The sequence below is a fragment of the Habropoda laboriosa genome, unplaced genomic scaffold (assembly GCF_001263275.1).
Source record: "Habropoda laboriosa isolate 0110345459 unplaced genomic scaffold, ASM126327v1 scaffold45, whole genome shotgun sequence".
Lineage (NCBI taxonomy): Eukaryota > Metazoa > Arthropoda > Insecta > Hymenoptera > Apidae > Habropoda > Habropoda laboriosa.
Genome location: NW_017100168.1, coordinates 833,750 through 849,702, shown reverse-complemented (window position 1 = coordinate 849,702; position 15,953 = coordinate 833,750). Strand labels below are relative to the sequence as shown.

The 15,953-nt window shown below is 32.8% G+C and overlaps 3 protein-coding genes across 3 annotated transcripts in view; 2 read left to right on the top strand and 1 right to left on the bottom strand.

The window, feature by feature from the left end:
- The window catches only part of LOC108578615 (sodium channel protein Nach-like), a 10,510-nt gene extending 1,087 nt beyond the window's left edge, over positions 1 to 9,423 (top strand). The window contains exons 2-11 of the mRNA XM_017941979.1: positions 5,214 to 5,415; positions 6,252 to 6,458; positions 6,830 to 6,995; positions 7,231 to 7,382; positions 7,795 to 7,906; positions 8,198 to 8,495; positions 8,649 to 8,699; positions 8,806 to 8,998; positions 9,096 to 9,202; positions 9,290 to 9,423. Coding sequence (XP_017797468.1) covers positions 5,214 to 5,415; positions 6,252 to 6,458; positions 6,830 to 6,995; positions 7,231 to 7,382; positions 7,795 to 7,906; positions 8,198 to 8,495; positions 8,649 to 8,699; positions 8,806 to 8,998; positions 9,096 to 9,202; positions 9,290 to 9,423 — 1,622 coding nt within the window. The remainder of the gene's footprint in view (positions 1 to 5,213; positions 5,416 to 6,251; positions 6,459 to 6,829; positions 6,996 to 7,230; positions 7,383 to 7,794; positions 7,907 to 8,197; positions 8,496 to 8,648; positions 8,700 to 8,805; positions 8,999 to 9,095; positions 9,203 to 9,289) is intronic.
- A 51-nt stretch (positions 9,424 to 9,474) lies between these two features.
- LOC108578644 (caspase-8-like) lies at positions 9,475 to 11,473 on the bottom strand. Its single transcript, XM_017942011.1, has 6 exons — positions 10,918 to 11,473; positions 10,567 to 10,823; positions 10,288 to 10,480; positions 10,080 to 10,205; positions 9,876 to 10,007; positions 9,475 to 9,797 (listed from the first exon to the last, which is right to left on the bottom strand). Exons 1-6 carry the CDS (start codon positions 11,471 to 11,473, stop codon positions 9,589 to 9,591), a joined length of 1,473 nt encoding a protein of 490 aa, XP_017797500.1. The 3' UTR covers positions 9,475 to 9,588.
- Positions 11,474 to 12,610: 1,137 nt separating this feature from the next.
- On the top strand, positions 12,611 to 14,074 carry LOC108578648 (partitioning defective protein 6). The gene is made up of 5 exons (XM_017942015.1): positions 12,611 to 12,670; positions 12,829 to 13,057; positions 13,201 to 13,328; positions 13,412 to 13,690; positions 13,763 to 14,074. The coding sequence occupies exons 1-5, from the start codon at positions 12,611 to 12,613 to the stop codon at positions 14,072 to 14,074; spliced, it is 1,008 nt and encodes a 335-aa protein (XP_017797504.1).
- Positions 14,075 to 15,953: the final 1,879 nt, after the last annotated feature.

Here is a 15,953-nt window from a genome sequence, read left to right as displayed (position 1 = left end):
GATTGGGGAGAGAAATTTTCCGCGTATACGCGGATACAGATTCGGTTTCGGGTGTATTTTAAAGTCCACGGGACTCAATGTTCCGCGAAATACGTCGCTCCCTTCCCCCATCGGTTCTATAATACAGATGCCGTATAGATGGCTACAAATCCCCCAGAACTCTTCATATCTATAACCTCTTTTCATTCTCGACAACGAGGGCTCACACGCGACAGGGTAGTTTTAAACAATTCACCCTTCAAACCCTCCCACGTTGTTAACTTTATTGCTATTTCCGGATGGCCACCGTGGGAAGCACTTCGATCTCACTTAAGTCAGTGAAAATTTGACAAGGGATGATTGTAAATAACTCGTGCAACGATATTTTTGCTTCGTCAAATCCGTACCAAGATTGACAAAATCTCTTTTTTTTAATTACTCCGAAGACACCTAATTCTCACTCACTGTAACATACGATTGACATTTCAAAGACGTTATTTTTTCGGGAAAATTGAACAGCGTGAACGAAATTTTTAATTAGTTCTTGCCGAAAAGGCGAAAAATGTCTTAACGAAAATCCAAGGAAATTAAAAGAAGAAAAGAAAATAGACAAGAGTTGCGAAACGAGAAGGCACTTCCTTGTTTTTCATCAAATTTTTAAAGTTTTGTCGGAAATGTTGATCTAAATTATAAAATATATAAACTTCGAATTATCTCGAAACTTTTGCTCATTCTCGTATCATCGTTTTCTTCGAAAAATCGTCCGAATTTAAACCAACACTATTAACACGCCATCATTTCATAAAAATACACACTTCTATTCATTTACACAGCAGCGAAATAGTACCACTGCTGGGATCTGGATCGTAAACTTTCGACCGAGACAGGATGGAGACAGCAAGAGATGGTAACGGGGTTGCACTTTCAACTTACGCCCGGTTCAAGTCAATTCGATAGCAGTTAACGAATTGTTGGGGGCGAATAGAAGGGGTTTGTGGTTAACGCGAGGGGTTGACAAGGGAACGCATAATACATTGTTAGCCCATCCACCGGATTCAACCTCCCCCGTTCCATGTGCAGTAATTTTCTCCACGCAGAACTGACATCGGGGTGAACTATCTCATAATTAAAATTACCGTGCTACACGTATTACACGCCACCGAGAAATCTCGTCACGCTACAACGCGTTCGAAAGTCTCGTTTCAAGTTTATTTTACGTTCGTCCCGATTGCTGTTTCGTTACCGATAATTACCCCTAAAAATATCGGATAGGGTAATTCCGGGAGAGATGGACCGGCGGGAGAGACGAACCAGACAAGTATTTCCTACATTATCCGCCATATGTGGAACGCGTCGGTATTCTTTTGTTTTACGTTTGTTTTACGGAAAGCGAACGAGCCTGGCACTCGGTATTTTTTGTTCCATATCTGGCGGATAATGGTAGGAAATACATGCCTGGTCCGTCTCTCCCGAAATTACCCTATCGGTGTATTTCATTTGACAAAATTTCCGGCGTATTATCATCCCCTTAATCCCTTAACTTACTTCTTACGCAGAATTTTAAAGAACGTTCTTTAATTCTTACGCAGAAACTTTTTCAAAAAATATCGTTTCGAACGAATTGTTTCGTTTATCCGTTAAGGTGTTTCACAAAACGCGATGCGTTACTTTTCAAATTGCTCTTTGTTAAGTTTCCCCGTTTGAACGGTGAAAGCGTTTAAGCGAGGAGAGAAACGGTGGCGGGTAGCTTGGTGCCAAGTACCAGATTTCTTCTTCCCTCCGGTTCTTTGCCCGTCGATTTAAAACATTTGCCCCTCGCGAGACGAAAGTTTCTCGTGTCGTTCGGGCATGGGGTGCCGCGAAATCACCCTAATATTGGATTATATCAATATACGAGGCACATATATATCATATTACCGGGACTGAGACACACAGGTTACTAAATTTCCGATTTCTTCGCAGGGATAAAAATATTATAACGTTCTCCGTGATCAGCAGGTTGCGAATTGTATCCGTTTCATGGCTTAAAAGTGCTGCTTCCATTCACGGAAATAAGGATAATTTAATGGATATTAATTTCATTTTTAATATTTGCCTTACGGCACGATAAGGTACGTTTAACTCGTTACTTTGCGATAAATTAGCGAACCTTTGGTATTGATGAATAAAGTACGGATTCAGAGACAGGATTGTCCTGCCCAGTCTGCCGTCAGCGTTCAAAGCGGAAGGATCGATTTTGAGCTATTAATCAGGTTGGTTGATTTGTAAAATAGAAATTCTGTGAATTTTCCTTTGAGGCATAACTGCACGTAGCAAGCAGTTTAGAATTGATACATACAATACATTTTTAATTGCTTCAGCGTTACTGATAATGTAGATAGCGAAATAAAGTTCGAAAGACGCTCGAAATTTTTCGAATCAACAAGTGGTACAAGTCAACCGTTTCTCAGACGGTCGAAAAGTTTTTCTGGAATCGGCAAGTAGTGCGAATCAATCACGTCTCAGACGTGCCTACCAAAATTCTCCAAGCGCGAAATTCGAACGAAAGTAATGGGGAAAAAATTAATTTATCAATTCATTAAAGTTTCTGAATTATCTTCAACAACTCCAACTGAAAAATAATTAGCGTTTCTTGCATTGCTTCACAGCATTTTACAGTCTATTCGTTTCTCCCTCACGCACCATACACATTTCCTTCTCCCTCGGTGTAACAGGACAATATTACTCGTTCGTTTATCTCGTCGTTTTATTACCCGTTAACGTTATCATTCGCGTAATCACATACATTAACATTACAAATGAACTATTACCACAAGAATATTCATAAGACCGACACAGAAAACCGACCGAAACCTAGAATAGCTGGACAAGATTACACGTGTGTAATTACAATCACACTGAAATAATAAAAAAAAAAAGTTAATAGCATAGATTTGTCAATTAGACCTACATAGTACCAGCGTTAGTATTATTGGAGTTATTGGTTGTTAAATAATTAATAATCCTTATTTTAAAACTATGAACTTTTATTAGACACAAGGAAGGTACGCTTTTCTACTTGATGGTAAGAGCACTGTCTACGGACTGAGGCACTGTATATTGTCTACGACCCCGCTTGGGACCGAAGGGCCTTTTGTCACGTATCATGAACATTTAGATCTTTACTAAACAGAGGTGGTAAGGCTAAACGGATTTCTCCGAATGTATACAAAAGTAATATATACTTCCTAGTAAGGCGTTAGATTAATTTCTGTTACATCTAACTGACTGATAAATCTAACAAGTATATTAACCCTTTGACTGCGGCATGCTTCTACTCAGAACCGTCACATTATGCGGCGCTATATTTGCCCTTACATCACTGAGTCTCCCAGAGAAATGCATTTCAAGCACACAACAATATCGAAATTATTGTCGACGTTTATTTGTTACTGTTACACCAGTTTAATAAAACAGCAAGTGTATCGTAGTAAACAAACTTTATTGGTCGCGTGTATACATTAGTTTGGCCAAAAGTTTGGAATCACCTGTCAATTTACATCAATTCTTTATAAACCTGAAATTGATGTTGTGGAAACCAATAGCACTTGACCTCGCTTCGATTGATTTCAATGACAAAAAGTTGGACGAGAAATTCTTAAAATTGCTAACTATTGTCTGGAAATTTATCTGCAACCTACAATGCACAGTGATTCCAAACATTTGGCCGGTAGTGTATGTACGCCTTTGGCGGTGAAAGGGTTAAACGTTCGAGTTGAAGTCGCAACACACGTTAGATCTGAAACACGGTGCCGCTCATTACGAAAAGTTTCGAGGCTCGTTTTATCGGCGACATCCAACGAAAGGCTCTCCTCCTCCTCCTCTCCCGGCCGAAAGGGGAAGTCCAAAGAGAGAGAGTTCTGTTTGAAAGGAGGTACCGAGCGACCTCGACAAGGTCGGTGCATTAGGAACCCTTAATCGAGTAGTCAGGGTAATGACGTGTGCTCGAGCACACGGCTCACGGTGTTTAGCACTTTATCTATCTCCTCCAAGTTATTAATGACACTCGCTGAGTCAGATGCCGCGGCGAAGTGCGGCATCTTCAGAGTTTAATATCTCGGGAAATCGAGTCACTCGGCCGACTCTCTCTACTCACGCGGACTCCACCTCCTCCTCCTCTTACTTCCGTTGCTGGCCTCGAGTAGTACACTCGTGCCCAGCCGGGACATTTCGCTTCCAATATCCTTCACCCTGGCCCGAACAATCGAGTGTCGTCGCCAGTGCGAGTCGCGAACGGGAACACGCTTTCATTTCGCACGAGCACCCGCGGACAAGTGGCTGGAATATAAAAAAGAAGAAGGAAGGAGAGAAGAAAAAAGAGAGACGGTGGTGGAATTCTTTCGCGACACCAGCCCGAGTGAAGAAATCTCGCGATAGAGATCGCGGTAGAAGAAGAGATAGGGTCAGCTGGAAATTTCTCTAGCCGGAGGGGACATTCGTCAAGTTTAAACAGAGTGAACGGCATCCATTTTGTTTCCTCCGAGGAAACGTGTTCGAGTGTATCTATAATAGATCGAAGAATGCTCCTTTAGTTTTTTTTTTTTGGAAAAGATCTTGAAATTTGTGTTTGATAATTTGGAGATACGTACCTAAATACGTGGATTGTTGCAAGGTTTTGCCTTCTTTCCTTTTTTTTTTTATTCCTGTGGTAAATTTGTTACTCGTTTATTTGAAAGTACTTTCGAGGGAACATCCTGAAGGGATGATCGACGATTTTGATGAAACTTTGGTATGTGGTAGATCTCATAAATATATTCCACAGGTATCATTTCATTTACCTGAAAGTTCGAGATAGTTAATATATTTAGTCTAACATCGGGAAAATTGTTAGCGAAATTTCCAGCAATTTGAAACGCTAGAAAAATCAATGGTAAATGTTCTTCTATCGAGCTTTAACGTTGTATCGTAGTTGGAAACAATATGAAACATTAATGAAAGTTTGCCACGATACTTGCATGTAAATACAGTTAAAGATCGTTTCTAACTACGGAGTAGTCACTTATCAGAGAATAATCAGTGGACAAGCATGTGAATTTTTTATGTGACATCGTACGACTTTGTGGAACGTATTCTTAATAAACGCGTTAGAACTGGTTTCACAGCCGGACTGTCAGCACTGCGTCTAACTAAAATTTAGTCTCGTTGATATACTTGTGCAGATGTAAACGAACTGTGCAAATTTTTCGTATCCTTAGAAATTGCTAAAAAAAAGGAAAGCAAATTAATTCAGCGGCGAAACATGAAGCAGAGGAAAAAACAAAGTTGCTGCAGTATCTTACAGAAAGTGGTACGGAAATGCTGGAGCACCTTTGTGAAACAAACCTTGATGTTCTGCCGTGAAACAGGACTTCATGGTTGCAAATATATCTGCGAGACGCAACGTTCTACGATAGAAAGGTAATTAATTAGTTCACATTTATATTACCTATGATTTTGCTCAGTTTGTTAAATATAAAGAATGAATGTAACGCGCTAATATTGCAAGATATTAAAAAAAAAAAAAAAACGACTAAATTGAAGGTGTTAGGTCATCCCATAAGTTCGCGCCAAAGCGAAAAATATTCTAATGAAAATCCAAGGGAATTCTGTAGCAACGACATGAAGACCGTCCAAAATAGTGATAAGAAAATGTTTCTTTTTTTTTAACAAATTTAAAGGTGCGTTGGAAATATTGGTCTGAATTATAAAATTCGACACAAACTTATGGGATGACCTAATATGAGGAAAACGGTATGGAATATGGTAATAGAAGAAAAATGAAAGTAAACAAGAAAGAAACGAGAGGAACAGTCGAGAACAATATTAACCCTTGTATGGGCAACCATATATTTCCTTTATTAATTTTTCATGTCCTTCTGAAGTTTTCCCCCATTTTTTGAAGACACTTTTACGTCGATATCCTATCCGAAAATGAAAATGAATGCAAGCAAATTGTAAATGTTAAAGCTTGAAAGAACCGTGGATATTTTGGTTGGCCAGAGAACGGTTAAACAGATAGAAGTACGAAATTGAAAGGGTTGAAAAATGATAGGCGGTAGGAAAATAATTCGAGAAGCACGTTATTAGCTGATGAATTTGAAATTTATTTAGCCTACTAATTAAACGAGGAGCCGGGTGGTGTGCACACATTATAAGTAGATATCATTAAAGGAATTTGATTCCGCACTCGTTCCAATTAAACCGCAGCGCGATTTAATCGCGACGGTATACTCATTTCATATTCATTTCGGCAGAGTCGCGTGGGCAATAACGGTGCTGATGTCCGTGTGTATTGCAATCGGAATGCTGAAAGTTACTTACGATTATTACTACGAACATTCTATCCTCTCGGTCATCGAATCGACCCATAATGGAATATGGAATTATCCATTCCCAGCGGTCACTGTATGCGATTTGAATCGCGTGTCCCTCAAGCTGGCAGAAAAATTTGTCGACAACCTGTAAGTGCTCTGTCCAGTTTTTCGTGTCTCCACGGTTTCTTCTTTTACAGTCAGTTGAATTTCGAAAATTAATACTTGTAAATTTCGAAAATTAGAATTTGTCAATTTCGGAAATTAATACTTGTAAATTTCGAAAATTAGAATTTGTCTGTGATGAATTGAAATGTGAATTTCTAAATTTTGAACCTAATCGATTCGATAATCTGCAAGGTGTTCTTTTTTTTTTTTTGCAATTTCGCTTTCTTTTGTCGTTGATATTTCAATCGTCTTTTTTTTCCTATTGCAATTTTTAAGCTATCGTCGTTGTTTTTATTTTCGTCGCTGTTTTTAGAATCGTCTTAATAAGAAGATATTCTTTTTTGTTGCGATAGAACGCTTCCATCAACGGTGTCGAAGGAATTTATCGTGCAAGAAATGTCGTTGCTGAACACGTTACTGTACACTGAGGAATACGAATCGCAGATACGAAATAATCTGTCACGATTGCAGATTATATTCGACATGAATAATCTTTCGATTCCGACAGTCATAAATTCGGTACATCGGAAAATTCTATAAAATTCTATATTAAATATTTTTATTGATAACTAAAAGAAACAAAAGAAAAACAGTTTAATTTCTGAAAAGAAAAAATGATTACCTAAAGAAAACAATATCTTTCATAGATAGACGAATGTTTCTCTTTAAATAAACGCAGTTCGATATTGTTAAATGAACGTTCAATAAAGAAAAGCATTGTTTCCGAGAATGTATCGCTGAAATTGAATTTCAGGTAACTCAAAGTTGTCAAAATTTGCTGGAATCATGTAAATGGAAAACCCAGAAGAAGGACTGCGCCACCCTATTTCGTCCAAGCTACACCCGTGATGGAATTTGTTGCAGTTTTAATTATATCACTCGTGATAGGATCATCAATGAACCAAAGTATATTTACATTTATACACAGGGCCGATTCTAGTCTGTTAGCCGCCTTCGCGTTAGAAATTTTCAGCCACCCATCCCCCCCCATCAATATGGATCACGAGTAGATTTATAAACTAACCCAACCCAAACATTATGTTTTTATCACAGATCCATAAGTTGCCAAGGGTAAAAAAAACTATAAAAATATTTGATATATTTATTTTAATTATATTCTTTAAAGTGCACTATCGGCCGCCCCAGGAATATGGCAACCTGTGTGCATGCACGCACTGCACACCTACTAAATAGAATCGCGCCCCTGTTTATGCATATGAACATTCTATGTTATTTTCTTCAGATTATGAATTTTATTTTTGTTTCTTTTTTCTTCTTCTATTTTATGTCTCTCCTCTGTATTAAATTTATTTCGAAGTTTAAGACCACAGAAAATGTCTTCGTGCGGATATCAAAGTGGTCTCATTATCTTACTTAACCTGGACCCCAGCGATTATCATGCCAGTATTGTACAAACTGTAGGAACAAAGGTAAACTTTCTTTTGCCTATTTTGATATCTTCGGCTAAATCGCGTTTTCATATGTTCAAAATATTTTCTAACTTTGAGAAAATATCAGAGAATAGAAATCATATACATACTTCTGTTAGTAATAACAATTTTCATATATTTTTCGGAAAATTAAAAAACCCTTCGAAAGTAGAGAGAAGGAAAAGGAGCGAAAGAAGATCTAGCTAAATTAATATAAAGACAATTTTGTTGATATTCACAAGATTTTTATTATTAATTGATGCATCAAATTATGTATTTTATGCTATCCAGATTATACTACACAATCCCTACGAATATCCTGATTATGACTCACCAAGCAAATTAATAAGCATGAATAAATATTCATTTTTGACTGTTCAACCTATGGAGACCTATTCGTCAAACGACATCAAATGGACATCTCGCAGAGAGTGTATATACAAGAACGAAGGAGATATAATTAATAATGATATTTCGAAGATAGACATGATTTCCGCAAAGTATTCGCTAAAAAATTGTCTGACATATTGTCGAGCAACTGTAATTAAGAGGAAATGTGGATGTATACCGTATTATTATCCGCAAAACAGTTAGTTTAATAATATATAATTTTTTTAATGATTATTATCTTTTTCTTTAATGTAAAAAATTTTTTTTTCTAAAGAGATAAGCGAGATTTACAAATTTTTGCTTATCTTTTGCGAGTGTTTTTCAACTTTAAAATAAAAATACTTTATTACAGAGACCAGAGTATGCAATTTAAAAGATGTTGAGTGCCTAAAATCGTTCAAATGTAAGTTTGGAAATTTTTACATGTGTTTTTTTGTTTACGATTTATTTAGAAAATTATAAAAATACAATCGTGAATATTATTTAAAGTACAATATTATAATTTACAGTTTGGTATGATACATCCTGGCCAGGAACAAATATGTCACCACAAACTTTACCACTGATAGAATTGAATACTAAATACAAACCTTGTAACTGCAAGCCAGACTGTAATTTTTATCAGTATTCCGTAGAGCATTCGGCAGGACACCTTAACAAACGCATTTATTACAATGGTCTTACATATACGAATTATCCTAGGTAATTTGAACACCTTTAAACTCTACATTGAAGCAAGTATTCTTTAATGATAAATTATAATTTTGACAAACATAAAATCGCGTTTTATTCCTTACAGCAAAGGCAAAACCTGGCAAAATCAGACTATAATTCACATATTTTTCGACGACCTAGTATCTATTCAATACCGACGAGATATGCGTTACAGTTGGCGTCACTTATTTGGTAATATCAATTGTTTAATAAAATGCATAAGTATATTTTTGTTGAAATTTAAGAATGATAACGATAGAATCATTACATTTGTTTTAGCAACATCTGGTGGTCTCTTAGGAGTATTCGCTGGTTTCAGTTTCATGTCTATGTTTGAAATTGCTTATTTTTTTATTATACGAGTTTTAACAGATACATGTATAAAGAGAAGGAGCGCAGGAAATGTTAACTAAAATATTTATTATATAAATCATATATTATAAAATTCACGGTTTTCTCTTCTGTTTTACGAAATTAGTATAATTTTATTATACGGTATATCTTGCAAAAATATAGCGTTGTTTTATCGATAATTGTTAAAAAGAAATAACATTGAATGTTGCAATGCATTCGTTTTATTATTTTGACGCTTGATACTCTGGTAACTGAAAGTCACTAAGTAATCTATATGATCTTAATTCAGGTAATTGTGCAATAGAATCTGTTTGGTTTAATCTTCCTCTTTTCTTCACTACCGATTGAATTGTTTCATTCACGGCGCCCAAGAATGTTATATTGTTTCCTCCAGTTTGTAAAATATTACAAAAATCTTGTATAAACCATGATCCTATCAAATATAAATTTATTATAATCAACAGTACACCTAAAATTCTAATATGTTACATATAAAGACTTATAGTATTACCTTCCTCCTTGTGACGTACAGATACAAAACCTTGTATAGTTGACATGAATATACAGAAATTTTTGTATGCTAAAATATTTCGAACATTGTTATTTACAGGACCATCTGTATCTAAAGTGTCATTCGCTTCTCCTGCAATTAAATAGCATAGTAAATGTGCACTGAAATTTTTTACAGACCAAAATGAATTAAAACCTTTCTTACCTGTTGTTTCTCCTTGACAAGCTTGTATAACAACTATTTTAATAACATTCTCTAATTCTGCACAACAAAATTTACATTCAATTGTTTCAATACTAACTTCTTCTTCATCTGAACTAATAATGCAACCTAGGATAATAATGTATTATTATTATTATTATATCATTATAACACTTACAAGAAAGCATAATACAAAAATCACTACTTTTACCTTTAGTACCATGACTTAAAATGCATAGAAATATGCAATCATAATCTGTTCCAAATTCTTTTGGAATATCTTCTAATTTTTGAAGTATTTCATCTTTTTTAAGGTTGCTCAACACTTCAACAGTAAAACCAAATCCTTGGAATGTTTCCAATAATTTCTTGCAATCAGCTGAAGTTCCAAATCTAGTTTCAAACTGAAATAAAAATTTTATATAAAGGTATATGCAATTCCATTTATAATAAAATAAAGGTAGTTAGAAATATTAACATAGTTTAATACCTTTTTATTCACAAAGTACATTTGATTTATAATAACACAAAGACCTTTGTTCAATTTCTTTATATCTTTTTCAATATTTGATAAAACCTGTACACCTTCTCTCATAGAAAATGTTTGTAACCAAACTGTATTAGCAGAATGTACATGTTGGATATCTAACATATTTTGGTGATTTTCATGATTTTTAAGATCTTCATAAATAAGCTCCAAATCATCAAATCTCTTTATATGTTTAAGTAAATTTTTAAGATTACCACCTAAAATAAAACACTGTAGAAAATAAGCTGCTTGCAATATAAAAATACTTGCTATAAATTATTTAAAAAAAGTTTCTATAAAAGCAAAACAAACCTGTTTGTATTGAAATATAATTTTCTTGCATCCAATACAACATATGTAATTCAAGAAAATCAATATCTTCTAAATATTTAAGGTACTCTGTTAAATCACTTTTAACATATTGCAGTAACAACTTTATTCTATCTTCAGAAAGTGCTTCACATAATAAGTACAAACATTTTGCAACTACATTTATATATCTGGAACATGATCTATTTTTTGCCAAATATAATAAATTCAAATCCTGAAATGATATTCCAAGTTTACGTATGATCTGCCTATTTTGTATAACACATATTGCCTCTAATAACTTATTCTTCCAATTATCTGGATAGTGGTCTATAAATTCTATAAGTATGTAAGCTTTGTGTTCCTTATGCTTTTGTAATAAATCATAAATTTCTTTAAAACTATGTCTGTAATCATTTATCATTAAAAATAAAATAGATATTTTCTCATCAATGTCAAGATCATCTTCTATTTTTCGTAAGATGTCTCTATTTAATTTATTTTCACTTATGTTTATATTTAAAAAAGGGTATGGTAGTGCGTCAACAGATAAAAACATGTTTCATAACTATGTATTAATCCTGAAAATAAAAAGCAATAACAAATGCATTTAAATATATATAAATATAAACGAATCTGTTTACAAAAAATTGATGTAAATACTTACATAAATATCAAAAAGATATGATAGTGAAGAAAAAGCATAACTAAACAAATAAAGGCAATGCACTTTTAAAACGCCATCAGTGCAACACTTAATACTTTTACAGTGCAATTTGATCCCAACAATAACTTATATGCATATGTAGTTTTTGTTCTTTTCTGATTTACATAAAACATTAGAACATTTTTGAAACATCTTGAAATATCGTAGTCTCATTGTTAAATATCTACTGCAATCATTAATATTCGTTACTTTAAAAAAAGATTTATTGCACGCTAATTTAATAATTCGGATAAGTATTATTACGTATTAAATATCGTGTTCAAACTAGTATCTATTAAATGTTATATTTAGGCAATATGAAAAAAATATCAGATCACATTAATGTATATAAATATTTGAAGCAGTGCAATTAATTTGAATATAAATTTTTGTAAATAACCACTAAGTTTAAAACTTGAATAAATAATACATTGTATTAACGATTGTTTATATGCACTTTAACATTTCTGAATTTAATCAAAAGCACCATCTAGCAAAATATACGCGCAACAATATCGACCGTACCATAAGAAATTATAATTCGAATGCAATCTGTTTCATGATTCAACCTCCATGGTAAAATGGATGAAGGTTGGTGAAGGAACAAGTTGTGAAAACAAACGCTGAATATCGTTAGAAAGTTTTAGTAATTGGTTGAAAAGTATACTACGCTACTGTATTCTGTTCATATTCTGATTATGTGGTCATATATTAGCTGACGGTACTTGTGTTGTTTAATGTCGATGCAAAGCCATACATTTTCTCACTTTAAAATTTACAGTGACTAGGCCAAGTGCGTTCTACCAAACAGGTGCTTTTGACGTCACGTCGTCGTCTTCTCACTTATTTTATCAAAATGTGGCTACTTTAAATCATATCGGCAGTGATTAAAACTTAGTAATTCAATATTAATTAAAAAACCAACTTTGGATTGTCCGTTCGGGTTGTAGATTTGCTTCAAACGTTGCAATTTATTTGGAATTAAAAATCATGTCTAAGAGCAAACTTCACCATCAAGTTGACAGCAGTATTGTCGCAGTGAAAAGCAAAGTAAGCTACTTTCTACTTCAAAGTCCTTGCTTTTTATTTATATTATTAAATAATAAAGGAAAATATAAATATTCTCGAGTAACATTGATATTTTCCTTCTTTTTTATTTATTTATTCCATCAAGTATTTCTTTTCAAGAAAAATTTCAATTTTTTTAGTTTGATGCAGATATCATAAGATTTTCAATCAACCGAAATGAAGCTATTAGTTATGAGGACTTTAGAAAGTTATTGACTGAGCGACATGATATTGGTCCAGATTTAAATTTTCTTATCTGGTATACAGATCCAACCGATGGTGATTTATTACCTATTAATAATGATAACAACTTGGCAAGAGCATTACTTGCTGCAAAACCACTTCTTAGAATATTCATTCAAAGGAAGGGTAGGATAATTTTGTAACAAATAATTACATATACAGTAGTTACAATAGTTTAATCATTTATAAAGACAAAAAAGTTATCTTAGAAGTAAATTTAAAAAATCACAAAATATTATATAATATTTATTAATTACTTTGTATAATAGGAGATGGATTGGAAGACATAAATGGATATGGAACAATGAAACCAAAAAATTTAATATCAAGTATTCTTGGTGGTACACCTGGAAAACCAAAGTCATTGGCTATATCTAACCCGCATGATTTTAGGCAGGTATGTCTTGTTTATACAAATTCAAATTATGTATGTCATAATTTAAAATGTGTTTGAAATATAAATTTTACTAACAATAACAGGTATCAGCAATAATTGATGTAGATATATTACCAGAAACTTGTCGCCGTGTACGTTTGTTAAAACATGGTTCTGATAAGCCACTAGGATTTTATATTAAGGATGGAGAAAGTTTTCGAATATTACCACCTTCTGCAGGAGGTGGTATTGAAAAAGTTCCAGGTGTGTTTATCAGTAGATTGGTACCAGGTGGTTTAGCTGAAAGTACAGGACTTTTGGCAGTGAATGATGAAGTTCTTGAAGTAAATGGTATAGAAGTTGCTGGAAAAACTCTTGATCAAGTAAGCAAAGTTATGATATAGTGTTTATGTAGTATACAATGTTTTACTTATACATATATGTATATTTAATAGGTCACAGATATGATGATTGCCAATTCTTCGAATCTCATAATCACAGTAAAACCAGCAAATCAACGAGCTGCATTAGCTGCTCCAAGACGAGGATCATTTTCGCGTAATAGTCAGTTGTCCTCTGGAAGTCATCAGTCTACACAAAGTGCTGCAACTGGTAGTGATGAAGATGCAGATGAAATTGTAGATTTAACTGGTGTAACACTACAAGATGATGCAACAACTTCTTCTTCTCAACATCATCATTATCATCACCACCACCATCATCATCAAAATCACTTTAATCATGATCAAGGTGTTTTACATTTATAAATTTTATACACTATAAAATTCTATTCACATTATGTCATGCTCAATTGAATATTGGTCTGAATATTCATCCATACGAAGAGGATATTTAGAAATAAGTAAAAGTATAACATGACAATAAGAAACTAAAATGCTGAAACAAATGAAGCATTGTAGATTCATGTAGTTATCATTTAACTAATTTAATAACAATTTAGTTTATTATGACACAGAAACGAATATAAAATTCAGATCCAGAGGATACTTCTACAAAAGTATTATAGTGTCCTTCGATATATTTTCCATTGATATTTTTTGACGTTATTAGTTAAACTTACTATATGAACACTAATTTGAAATTTAATGTTTCATAATTAAAATCAATTTTTCAAATTAAAAGGTATTCTGAATGTGCTTCATATGTAAAATAAATTGGTAACATAAAACTCAAGTTAAAGTGAAAAGCACGTCTTTTCTTTAGAGATCAAAATTATATTTTTTAATTTTGACTTATTCATTAATATGCACTGTTTGTTATAATACTTTCCATAGGCAGATATGAATAGTATTCACAGAAAGTATTAAAACAAAACGAATGTAATTAACAAAAGACATGATATAATTATGACTAAGATTTGGTCATAGAGTAAATTCTTTACTTTTAGTTCAAAGCAAAAAACTTTTAATTTTTCTTTATTCTGTTTATGTGAGATATTTAAACACAATATATATTTTTTCAGTATATTGGAAAAATATATAGTGATATGAATACTGACTGTGTATAAAAGTATTATTGGAAGGCAGCAATGATTTTGAAGTATTAAACCAATACTTTTAGTACTAATATTCAAAACCTGAAGTGTACTTAAAGACCATTAAAAAATAGTGGAATGAACTGCAAAAGGAGATAAAATTTTAAGTAAATAAATGTCTTATATTTTTTTTAATTGTTTTTTTACAATTCTCAGAAAAATTGTAAAAAAACAATAAAAGAAGTAATCAAACGTAAAGTAAACATAATCAGTCATTAATTTCATTGGTATTTTGTTAATCATTTCATAGCACATTAACTTCTTAATTGATTTTAATATCTTTTTGTATATATAAAGCAGATAATGAAGTTCAATAATTTAATTTATCGTTATAAGTAGAGGCCTTTGTTCAATAATAAAAAATGTATATAACAGTAACTTAAGAGGGCAAAATGCTAATATGAATATTTCATTTTTAATCGAATATAAGAAGTAAAAAGTCAAATGGCCTTATACTTAGATCATTCCAAATGTTTTTTGCAAAAATGCAAAACTGGGGTTATTCCTACCATAATGCATTCAGACACGTCTACTCGTGTACGTATTCTGTTTATTCTACTGCATGTTTAGAGTGTTGAAGTTTTTGAATTTTAATTCCATTTTTATAAATGTTATTTGTTGTCTAATTGAGCACTAGATATTAAAATATACTTTACAACTTTTAGATGTAAGAATTTTTAAGATTACGAAACATATTTATATACATGTATAATATTTTCTTTATATATATTTGTGCCTTCATTGTTCCGTCTATAAATATAAAACTGGATTGTGATAAATTATATCGCATTCCATTTACATAGTATTTTTGTAGTGCAAGGAAATATACAGTGTTTCAATAATTGTGTCTTACTATTTAAAAGAGAAAGGAACATATATAGCCTTAATAGTTATACAATGAAATATCTTCACGTTAGTTTAATTATACTTTCTTAATAGACTGGAAGAAAGATATATGTGCATGAAGAAAAGGAAAATCTTACTGTAACACAATTATAAATTGTTTTCTACTTCAAAATATTTTAATTGCCAAATTAAGGAAAACTATTTCTATCATGAATGTAATTATTTCCAATTTTGCAGATTCCAGT